This window comes from Akebia trifoliata, chromosome 9, assembly GCF_017979445.1.
Source record: "Akebia trifoliata isolate Shusen 1 chromosome 9, ASM1797944v1, whole genome shotgun sequence".
Taxonomy (NCBI): domain Eukaryota; kingdom Viridiplantae; phylum Streptophyta; class Magnoliopsida; order Ranunculales; family Lardizabalaceae; genus Akebia; species Akebia trifoliata.
The window spans coordinates 12,385,494-12,398,406 of record NC_141383.1 but is presented as its reverse complement, the minus strand read 5'-3'; the positions used below and the strand labels follow the sequence as shown (position 1 = coordinate 12,398,406).

Genomic DNA, 12,913 nt, shown 5'->3' with positions numbered 1-12,913 from the left:
AATTATATTTGAAGAAAAGTCAAAAAAATCTTACACCAAAAGTTAATACAAGCATCATTGGGATTACGCGAATGATAGATGAAAAACATGGACGAATCTTAGGATGAAATCTGGATTAGGATGTGATATAAATACAGGATCCTTTGAAGCAACTGATGATAATGAAAGTCATATGTTTTGGTATTTTTTTTTTAATTTTCATATGATAATTGAAGTTAAATGAGTTAGTTAAATTTATTTTTTTTCTAATTATATTTTATATTTTTTATCAGTTAAGTAAACATTTCAATCAATTTCGATATAAGGCACTAGAGTACGAAGATGAAGTAGACCAAATATTTGATGAGACCATTGCAACTGAAAAACATTGTATGACCTCAAACAAGACTTCTTCTTCAATCATACAAGATAGTCGTATTTCTTTTGATGATTTGGATGTAGATATTGATGATGTAAATAAAGGGTCAACACCAAATATTTCAATTGATCAAGTTGAAAAATCTATTGAAAAAATACATAGAAGACGTCATAAGAGATCGAGTGAGTTTGACCCCTCTTTTATTACAAGTGTAAATACGAAAATAAGTGCAAAAATGAGTGATGTTAAAGTCCATATAATTTTTTATATGATGGCTGATAGTATAGAGACATATTTGAAAAAATAAGAAATAACGTAGAACGCAAACAAAGACACTTCTATTATCTCATGCATCAACCTATTGAGTACTTTCCATAACATTGATCAATGTGGACTAATATAAATACTTTTAGTTGACAAATTGTTCAAAGAATCTTTTAATAGGGAGATTTTCGTTGGATTGATGGATATTAACTACATGTCTGCATCGGAGTATATTAAAATAAAATTTGAAGAGGCTCATAGGATTTCGTGATGAGCAATCTTCTGAGGATATGATAGATTTATGATTACAATTTCTTAAATGCTATAATAGAATAGTGATATTATTTTTTATTTTTTTATTACCATAATTGTTAAAAGACATTACTTTAGTTTATTACATTTCTACATGCATTTTTTACTTAATAGTTTTATATTATGATTGGTAAAAATGTTTGTGTTTAACTTTTTATTTTTCATTTAAATTATATATGATTTAATGATTATGAATTGTTATATGTTTATAATCATGTGACTTGCATATATGCAATAACATATGGATGTTAGAATAAAAAAAATTCTTTTTTATTTTACTATGACATTACTACTATACAAGGAATCGAAGCATGAAGCAACCATGTCAGACTTCACTACTTTCTTGTGATTTATATGTTAGAGAAATACTTGATTCAAACAATCCAGTGTCTTTCTACGATAATTTCGTTTAGATAAGTACATCTACAATAGATTATATTATTTTATGAAAGATAGATGATTGCTTCAAGATAGTAGAGTGGTGAAAGTTAAAGAACAAATTATAATTTTTTATACAGTTAAGCATAATATTATGAATAGAAAATAATTAGGATAGATTCCAATATTCTGGTGAAACGATAAGCCAATATTTTCATCACTTGTTAAAAGCACCTAACTTCAGCGTTACACCACCAAAAATATTAGCAGATCGATGACATTTTTCATGATTTAATATAATTAATTATTTAATATTTGAATTAATATAATCAATAACATAATATTTGTTTAATGTTTACTTTTAAATGAAATAGGATTTCGTGGGTGCAATCGATGAGACTAATATATTTGTAGTTATACCATTTGATAAACAAATACCATTTCGATCAGGAAGAAAGATCGAATATTCACAGAATGTCTTGACTATTTGTTTATTTGACATATAATTCACTTTTATTTTAGTTGGATGGGAAGGTTTAACATACGATTGGCGAGTTTTTCAATCTACGTTTAATTATTCGAGTTTGAATTTCCCACATCCTCCTATTGGTAATGAAATATTATTTTATTTTCTTATTTTTGATATTTTTTATACCCATTAAGTTAATTTAAATTTATTAAAAAAAATATTACATGGTTGATGCAGGTTACCAAAATATGCAAAGATATCTTACATCATATCGTAATACACGGTATCACATACATGATTTTCGTAAAGAAAATAAGTAAATAATAAAGGAGGAGCGGTTCAATTATTATCACTCTTTATGTAGAAATGTTATTGAACGTTATTTCAGTGTACTGAAGAAACAATTCTCGATTTTGAAACGGATGATTTCATATTCTTTTGTAACTCAGACACATATTGTATGTGTGTGCATGGCCTTACATAATTTTATCCAACAACAATTAGTTATTGAAAGAACTAGTTTACACAATATGAGGATGAAAATATTGAAATTGATAGAGGATGCGCATCTAATACGACACCAAATAAGGTTGATGACGAATTGATTGTTGTTATGAATATTGTGTGAAATGAGATTGCTCAGCAAATTTATAATGCCATATATACAAAATGATGTAAACTTTTATTTAATTATTTATTATTTATTTGATAGACATTAAGTATAATAGTACAGAAAAAATGAAATTGAATTTTATTTTTTATTTTTTAATATAAATCCTATGTGTATACTTATTGTTAACATATTATTACTTATATCAGATAAATAATCTATCTTTTTCATATTATTTTTAATTTCATTCAATAAATTCTAAACAATAGATTACCAAAAGTTCAACATCTTGACAGTATAATTAGCCAGCATGTTGTCAAATAATATACTTAATTCAGCAAATTGTTTCAACAATAACAACAACAATAACAATAACTTTCTTTCAATTTTAGTAATTTAATCTAGCATAAACAACTTTACATATAACTTTTCCAAACAGAGCATTGCTGAGCACATATTACACACCCTCTAAAACCTTTACCTTTTAATTATTACATGTCCTTGAGGGTGTCCCTAGACATAAGAATGATGTATAGGCTACAAATCTACCTTTTTTATATCTCCTATTGTATGTGCATGTGTCACAATTAAGAATCATGCTTCACTGCTACCATATTTTATATAAGACAAGTAAATATAAATATGGGAAATATCTGAGAATTATTTCGGTCTACCAAGTTTACCTTAAGTTATCGACCCAAATTATTGAGGACTTAACGTTAGCATCCCTCCACCTTACTTAAACTTGAACTAGTACAACAAGAGTTGCCTTATAAGTATGTAACCTACTTGTGGATGTTTCCTCCCCATGTAGCCTAACCCAATAGGCTTATCGTACAATCTTCCTTGGTTTACATGTTTATTCTTTATCCCCTTCTTTCTATGTCTCTTAACATACAAACAGCCAACACATGAAACCGCCATTAATGACTTCCTTTGTACCCTCATCCAAGAACATTGGATATTCACCGCAATAGGCATTGAATCTTGCCCCAACACATGAATTTTCTCTTAGTAGAGAACACATCTGTCATGGATGTTTTAAATCGATCATAACTAATTGACAATCACTATCATTGTGATCCAATTAAATCATAGATCACCTGCGATTCTTTGATGTTTTTCGTTAAAAAAATCAATGAGGTGCCCTTTAATCCCTTATTTATCACCAATTCAACCCGCCAATTGATTTTTTTAATTACTTAAAATGAGCACAACAACCCCCACTCCGATTGAAATCACCCCGATCGTTAAAAGTGGTTTTTTGATCTAATTCTCATGGACGACGCCAATTGTAGATGTGTATTTTTGATACACTTCGAGATTTTGAGTTGAATCAAGATCTCACCATTAAACCCATAAAATAATTGAAAATCATGGAAAACATAAAGAATTCAAAAACGTTATTCGGTAAATGTGCCTACATCCATGAGCTCAGGAAGTCATTCCACTATATTCAATCTCCGTTACATCATCTCCTCTCCTTGGTCTCCCTCCCCTTTTTTTACAATGGCCTTTAGCTCTTTACATAAAAAAAATCTTAAAACCTAGAAAAAAAATCCTAATCATACATAGATTTCAATTTTCATATTTATCCTTATCAAAATTTAATAATTATCTAAAAAGGAAATCCTCATAAATTAGAATTCTTCCTTAATTACATAGAATTTCACCCACACTTTGCCATGTGTTTGCCTCATGATGTGTGTTGATTGGTGTGAAATCAACGGTCTAGATAGGAGATGATCTTATCTCTCACAATTAATATTAATGTGAATTTTGGTTTAGTATGGTTTGTCTAAATCTTCTCTCAATGATGGACTAGTAATTTTGTTTTTGATGTTGTATCTCTTTAAAAATATAAAATTCAATGTGCCTAACCCAACCAAAGCTCCCAAAATTACCTATCTCAGGCTACCTCAAACTCAACCCAATTTTAGAAGATCAAGCCTTGGTTGAGCTTGGGTTAGTGAACTTAGGCCCGACGCTCAGGTTGAGTTGAACTTGGGTTGAGGGTTATGCTACTTGGGTTGAGCCTAGGATTACCATCTAACCCACTTAGGTTGCAACCCTAAATCCTACTAGGGCTTACAATGGGTTGGATCCGACTCAAATATGAGCATATCCATATTCAGATTTGTTTTTTGTTTTTTTTTTTTCAATTTAGACCTGTATTCATATCCGAATCCGACTTGAATCTAATACTGTAACCCATATCCGTTTTAGATCATTTGTTAAAATCAAAATCGAAATTGATTCGATCCAAATCAACTTTTTTTTTTTTTTTGGGAGAACTTCTTTTTTTGTTGTAAAGTTTTGATAGATTTTTGATGAGCATTGTGTTCATTCTGACTAATATTTGTTTTTGCAAATTTCAAATAATAATAGCAAAAAACTATGAAAGAGAATAAGTTAAGGGAGGAAAGTAGGGACTACATAATAAAATCAGATCCAGTACTCAAAAACGCTAACAAAATTTGTAGAAAAAAATTGAATCAAAAATAAAATCCAGTAGTTTTATAAACAATATGTGAAGAAGTTTAACAATACGAAGAGTGCAACTAAGAGATTATAACTAGGTAGAGACTTGATCTCAATTTCGCAGAGAGATAGAGACTTACTCTAACCCCTTATACAGAGAGAGTGCAACAAGGGGTTAGAGTAAGTCTCTATCTCTCTACGTAATTGAGATCAACTCTCTTCAATTACACATCGATGCATCGATGCACCCTAGGGTTTGACTAAAAACATAAAAAAAAAAAAAAAAAAAAAACAACATAACAATCCGATTTGGGTTGGATTTATGGAACATACTTGTATCGAACCCGAATTTGAGCCGGGTTAACAATCATTAAACCATATGCAATCCGTTTTTGATTTGGATCTAGTCCAAGACCCAAACCCGATAAAACCAGTTTCGGATCAAAACCGACCCATTTTAAGCACTAACCCCTACTAATAGTTCCCGGATCCGACCCATTTTCCCTTTTGCACGTGCTTCTCATTGCAAGCGTGTGACAACCCTACAGGTCCTCCCTTCAAAGTTCAAAACGATGATAAGAAAGATATTTCCCATCCATACAAATATCGCCTCTCACTTGACAAAACTTCATTTCCCGCTTTAAGACTCAGGTGCTTGGCCTGGATTTCTAGGGTTATCCGAACCCCTTCAAATTCAAAACAAAGAGTTCTTAAGGATTTCGAATCTCTCAAACTGTAGTTTTTCTTCTTTAGGGTTTTATAGTTCCTCTTAAGTGATTCTGAGAAGCTGATATCAGAGAAAAATAAAATGGCCTCTTTGAGTGCTCTCTCTCCTTATCCGTACTGGCTTTCATGTCGATCAAATCCTAGAAAACTTTTCATCTCTTCTTGCTCCGTTGCTCCTGCTATTACAGGTCTTTCTCACTTTAGTTCAATTATTACTTAACTCTGTCACTCTAGAATATTGTTGTTGTTCAAGCTTTTCGAAGTGACCGTTAGAACTTCCAAGATATTGCATTAAGATGTAAAAAAGAAAAAAGAAAAGAAAGAAAGATTACATTTGGAGATATACCCATAAAACAAATATTGCTTGGAACAATTAGTTTGAACCCTTGCCTTGTTTCATAATAAAAGAATATCATTTATTGTTATATGATGATTCTGTTAATTGGGTTGAAATCTTGTTATATTAAGTTTATTTATTTATTTTTTGTTATTAGTTCTTATGAGAAGTACCAAATATTATTTCTCATTTATTTATTTTTAATTATTAAGCATGCTTTTTGTGTGTTTATATTCCTATATAATTCTCGTTTCAATTATATTAATTCCTTCTCCAATTGTTGATGTCCATAATGAATATTTGTGATAAAATTAATGATAGGTACCCCGAGGTCTAAAATACCTCGAAAGAAATCTGGAAGAAGAGAAGGAGCTGGTAAAAGTATGGAGGACTCTGTTCAGCGCAAAATGGAACAATTCTACGAAGGATCTAATGGTCCTCCAATCCGTGTTCTCCCAATAGGTGGTTTGGGTGAAATTGGGATGAATTGTATGCTTGTCGGGAACTATGACCGATATATTTTGATAGATGCCGGGATCATGTTTCCAGAGTGAGTTTTGTAAAATCTGTTTCTCTTTTGATATTCTGATAACATTTGTAATTTTGTACTTGTTGTGAATGAACTTTATTTAGCCACCTGAAGTTGGCTTTGTCAAGGATTTCACATAGTTATTATTATTATTATTATTTTTTTTTTCTATTTAGTTTATTTTTTTTTCTATTAAAGTTGTATTTTCATTTCAAAGGATGTGATTAGTTCCCTATAGAAATATTGGTTTTGGTATTTAGTTTAGTTATTCAGTTAACACAACGATAAGTTCATGAGAGATAGGGCTTAGACCCGTAGCTCAGTTGGTTTGACAAATTGCAAAATAACTTTGAGGTCATGGGTTCAAGTCTTGCTTACCTATCAATTAAAAAAAAAAAACAAACTTCATTTGAGATAGTCACCTTTGTTCAAATTGAAAGCATCTGTTGAATATTTGGCTGGAATTGTACCTTATTTGATCATTTTGTTTGATTTGTTGGCTTTGAATCATTTGTGTATATTAGCTATGATGAGCTTGGAGTCCAGAAAATTGTACCAGACACAACATTCATTAGAAAATGGAGCCATAAAATTGAAGCAGTTGTTATTACACATGGCCATGAAGATCACATTGGTGCGTTGCCTTGGGTAAAGTTTCTTTCCTGCTTCTTGAACTATGGTTATGATTCAGCAGATATAGAGAATGCATTTATGCCTATACGTATTGCAGCACGACCATACATATTTTAACTTGAGATGCAATAGATCTTCTATGTGGTGTTCTAGTAATTTGTGGCGCATGAAAGAAGCCTTTAGTTGAATAGCTACCCAAGTTACTAAGATACATGAGGATCATGATGTAGGACATCAATAATGTCTTAAGTAGTTTTTGATTCTATTAGGATTTGTTTTTATTTTTTAGTTATAGTAGGATTTCTATTTTCTAGTTCTATTAGTATTTTTATTTCATAGTTACTTTAGGAGTGCTATTTCTTATGTAGTTTTTATTTTTATCTAAATTCGTTTTTATTATTTAGGCTCTAATTAAAAGTGTTTTTAGGTGTTCAAATTGAATTATAATAGATTTATAAAGTTGGTATTATGTTATAGTTATATTGGAATGTTATTTTTTAGTATTTTAGAAGGTTTATAAGTTGTTATGATGAAGTTATATATAAGTAGCTTGAAAAACGAAATTCAATTAATTCAAAACATATCAATTTAATTATCATTTATCTCATAGTTACTTTTTAGTTCTTTGCTTTATCTTCTTCAAGTATTGCTTATTTATCAATTGAATCTATTAATTCAAATTGATTTTGTGTGTTCCATTGAAAATAATCTCTTAATTCCTTTCGACTTTATTGATTCACACGCTTTTGCTATTTCAAGTGGTATTAGAACTCTTGTTAAGATCCACAAAAGATGATTGATGAAGGTGATTTTGTTATAAAATCTTATCTAGAAACTCAATTTGAAGTCCAATTTGAGAGGCTTGAGGTTAGAATTATTTCTGTGTTCAGTACATGGTTCTCAACATCCCTGAGAAGGAGAAAGGTAACAAAACCTTGGAGATGAAGATCCCAAGGACTCCCACCATCCTTCTCTTAATTCCCCTCAAAATTCAATCCTAGGGATACCAATTAGTGAGATCGAATCTACCAGTTTTTCAAATTCTGCACATGATTTTAATCATATCCAAATCGCACCCTCCCAAATTGCATCTTATGTCTCCTTAGACCTTAAAATCTATCTTCCACCACCATCCCTTCAAAATACTTCTAATAACCCCATTCTCCAACCTTTCCCTCCACTATAGTCACCAAGTCAGGGTTTGGGAATAAGTTAGCAAGGGAAAAATTCAGTAAAATCAAGAAATATCGGAAAAAAATCAAGCAATGTTAAGGCTTTGTAGTCGTTCCTTCTATTAGGTGTTCTCATATTATATCATCGATTTCTATATTAAACTAGAACGATAAGTCAAGAATTCCCAAGTAATCACTGATTCACAACGTATTCAAGGTTTGTACTATTCAAAATATAACAAAGATCACAATCATGAGTCCGAATTAGGATTCATTAACTGATTAAAAACATCGAATCAATGTCATTCTCATTTGCATCCTCCTTATTTTAGGCATTGTTCATGATTTAATCGTGTAGTTCTTAAAAGTCACCTACTATTGAAAAAGTCGTGATTAAATCAGTGAGGAAAAAAGTCACGATTTAATCATGGTTTTTTCAATAAGTCGTAGACTTTGGTGACTATGCCCCCCACCTCTACAATACTCTTACACGCTTGTTCAACACTTGCATACCCTTCCCCATCTTATTACACCCTTTCAGAATTTTTTCCAACACCCAATATCCTCCGAAAATCAACATTCAGCAATATATTTTGATTTTAGAAATGAAATGGATCCTCATCCCACCCCTCAACCATAGTCACCAAGTCAAGGTTTGGGAAAAGTTCGGCATGAAAAAAAATCGAGAAAAATTTGGAAAAAATCGAAATATTGTTTGGAGAACGTATTATTTTTTTTTACTAAGTGGTGTTATCATTTATATCATCAAATCCTATTTTAAACTACGAGAATAAATGGTTTGTTAAAAAACCCTTTTAAAAATAACGATTAAATCACGTTTTTTGTTTAAATCGAGATTTAATCACCAGTCTTTAAAATCGTGATTTAAACATGACTTTTTGAAAAGTTGACGACTTTGGTGACTATGCCAACTCACCAAAACTACGTATGACGTTGGTTTTCACATCCCTCCTCATGTGCATACTCATCTTCCAATTTTTAAAGACTGGCAAACCCACAACAATAAAGTGAGTCTGAAGAATGGATATCATTGGAAATGGATTAGAGAGGGAGACACATGGAAAACGAGAAAAAAATGGGCCTTCAAGAACAACTCGAGGACGAGTTTTCTAAAAGTAAGGGGGCCTGATGTAGGCCATCAACAATGTCTTAAGTAGTTTCTTATTTTACTAGGATTTATTTTTATTTTCTAGTTCTAGCAGGATTTCTATTTTATAGTTCTCGTAGTATTTCTATTTCATAGTTACTTTAGGAGTGCTATTTCTTATTTAGTTTCTATTTTTATTTAAATTCGTTTTTATTATTTAGGTTATAATTAAAATTGTTTTTATGTGTCAAAATTGAATTATAATGGAATTTAGAAAGTTGTTATTATGTTATAGTTATATTAGAATGTTATTTTTTAGTATTTGAGAAGGTTTATAAGTTGTTATGATGAAGTTATCTATATATGGAGCTTGAAAAACGAAATTCAATGAATTCAAAACATATCAATTCAATTATCTTTTGTCTCTTAGTTATTTTCTAATTCTTTGCTTTGTCTTCTTCAAGTTATTGTTTGTTTATTAATTGAATCTATTGATTCAAATTGATTTTGTATGTTCCATTGAAAATAATTTCCTAATTCCTTTTGAATCTATTGATTCAAACGCTTCTGTTATGTTAGATCAATAGTCTTAATGTTAATTCATCACAGAGAAAAAGTTAGGGAAAACCGGACACAATCTCTTAATTCTTTTCAAATCTTTTGATTCACATGCTTTTGCTACATCAAATCAATAGTCTTAATGTTAATTCATTGTAGAGAAAAGTTGGGGAAAATCGGGGTTCTACCATATTTATGGGAAGTGCTTAAAAGTGTTATGTTGTGTCGACATGTTGGCACGACAAAAAGTTTAAAATTGGAAGTGCCAAGGTACCACTGCTCAGTATGATATCTCTTAGTTATAATCCAACCATTGATTGCGGATTATAACCATTTAATTATTTCAATATTTTGATCAGTGAGTAAAAATATCTGAATTGTCAAGACTACACTTTTTGTTTTTTGATTGGTAAAAAAATCTTTATTGAGAGGGGGCAGTCGAGCTGACCAAAAACCCCAGAAGGGAACAACAAGACAAGATAGAGAAAAAAGGGAAAAAACAATCAAGTGCTACCCATATGATTACAAACCCAATCCCACCTCCCCAAGAGGTCTTAAAAAAAAATAATTCCCTTTTTGTAGGGTAAGGAAAAGATTAAGGGTTAGAAACTTGGAAAAGAGATTAATGAAATAAGGGTTAAAGAAAATGGGGAAAATGATTAAGGGTTGAGGTTTGTAAGTTTCAAGAATCAAGAATCAAGAATCAAGAAAATCAAGAACAAAAAACTAAAATAAATCAAGAAAAACAAAAGAATAAAAAAGAAAAATAAAGATTAGAAAAAAAAAGAGAAAGAGATAAAAAAATAGAACATTGGAATCACACCAAGAATGGTGGAGAACTCACGTCACTCCATGAAAGAAACACATTTTTATTCATCAAAATCTTCATTGTTCTTTAATAAAAAAATCCTAATACAATCTATACAAAGAAAATAAATCAAGAATCCTTGTCAAACTAAAATACCAAATAAATAAACCTAATTTTTGTAACTTTCTTTCTCCTAATTTTCCAACCCTAATAAAATTAGGGTATGTTTGATTGCATGGAAAATCAAAATCTATGGAAAAATGGAAAAGTTAAATCCATTGTTTGTTGCTATTTTGGAAGAAATAAAAAGGAAAAAAAGAAGAAGAAGAAGATGAGGAGGAAGAGGGAGGGGAGAGGATGTGGTGGTGACGTCGCCGAGGTAAGTGAGAAAGAAGAGAGGAGGATGTGGTGGTGGTGGAGGAGAGAGAAAGAGAGAGGGTGGCTGGCAATGGTGACGGTGATGGTGGCAACAACAACGATGGTGATGGTGACGGCGACGGCGATGACGACGACGATGAGATTGAGTGTGATGGTGGTGGTGGTGGCGGGGAAGAAGAAGAGAAGAGTGGGGAAGAAGAAGAAGAAGAAGATATTTTGGGGATGAAAAATTTAGATGGATTTCACTTTCCCACCCTTATGGGTGGGAAAATGAAATCCATTTTTTGGTGGACTTTTTATTGGGGTGGAAATTGAATTTCCATGGAAAAATGCAATCAAACACAAGAAAAATGTCATTTTCCATGGAAATTGATTTTCCACCCTATTTTCCATGTGCAATCAAACATACCCTTAAATAAAAGACAAACTAAAGTTATTAAACTGTCCTTAAATATTATACTGAGATCATGGGCCAATAAAACATGAAAATAAACCTCAACAAAATAAAATTAAAGCCCTAAAACAGAAATTTAAATAAACACTAAAATCTACTCTTCCAGATTTGATGTCCCTATTACTTTTGCTTCAATGAACATTAAACTCCAAAAAAAAAAAAAGAGCCCTAGAATGTTGATGATAATCTCATGAACTTGATACTCCTTATCTTTGAACACCCTAGCATTTCTTTCCCTCCATAGGCCCCAAGAGATGGCAAAAGGAAGTAAGTTCCAAAGCTTTCTCTTAAACGCTTGGAACCCCACTCCCCACTCGGACCAACTCTTGAAAACATCCCACAGAGAACTTGGTAAGCAACCCAAAACCCCAAACAAACTAAAGAAGTGGCACTAAATTTTGGAGGCGGTCTTGCAGATCAGATGTCTAGGTTCATATCTATGGGTTTATGGAGAACATTAAATGGTGGATCCTCATTGGAATGTGCACCATACTTTATGATGGATATGAGATGGAGGAGTTTGACTGGCCTAAGGTCCTATCCCATGCATTCTTTTTTGTAGACTTCATATCATGATTGAGGGGTATGTTGCACCAAAGTCCCCTAACATTGCACCTACCTAAACAAAGTGTGCTAACATTGCCTAAGCTTCTACTATTATTTTTGAAGAAGGATATTTTGTTAATTGTCAATTTTTCATTAATTCTTACTTTTTTTGCATGACTTTTTAATATTATCTGTTATACTGGAAGGGTCAGGTTCAAGGGCCATGTGAGAAAACATGTAAGAAAACTTTCGTTTTTTAAAATAAGGGTTAGAGGTTTTGGATTGAGCTGATTTTTTGCAAGGATGGTCACTATGATGAAAAGATCATCCTCACAAAAAATCAGCTCAATCAGAAACTTCTAAATCCATCAAAAGTGATTTACAAATTAATGATAAAAATTGGTAAAAAATCGACGGTCCACATTCTAAATCACTTTTAATGGGGTTAGAAGTTTTAGATTGGGCTGATTTTTTTTTGGATGATCTTCCCATCATAGAGATCATCCTCACAAAAAATCAGCTCAATCCAAAATTCTAACCCATATTTTAAAATTTTATTTACCGTCGAAAGTTTTCTTACATGTTTTCTCACATGGCCCTTGAACCTGACCCATACTGGAATGCACATATATCTTATCTAATGGACAATGTTTAAAATACTGGCTGACAAATGCGAAAAGAAAAATTAATTCTAACACTCCATTTGAAGTATTTGCTTTTGGATTCTGAAAATATGTTAGTGTCTATTAACAATATATGCTTATTGGCGTCATTTTTTGATTAGTTAAGTTA

General features: G+C 31.4%; 1 protein-coding gene across 3 annotated transcripts in view; it reads left to right on the top strand.

The window, feature by feature from the left end:
- Positions 1-5,459: 5,459 nt before the first annotated feature.
- The window catches only part of EMB2746 (RNA-metabolising metallo-beta-lactamase family protein), a 40,801-nt gene continuing 33,347 nt past the window's right edge, over positions 5,460-12,913 (top strand). For 2 of the 3 annotated variants that reach the window (XM_086453181.1, XM_086453180.1), the window contains exons 1-3: positions 5,460-5,786; positions 6,257-6,485; positions 6,989-7,112. In XM_086453181.1, the coding sequence (XP_086309307.1) occupies positions 5,681-5,786; positions 6,257-6,485; positions 6,989-7,112 (459 nt within the window). In that variant the 5' untranslated portion in view covers positions 5,460-5,680. Of the gene's footprint in view, positions 5,787-6,256; positions 6,486-6,988; positions 7,113-12,913 lie in introns of those variants that run through there. The other variant, XM_086453182.1, reaches the window with a different exon arrangement.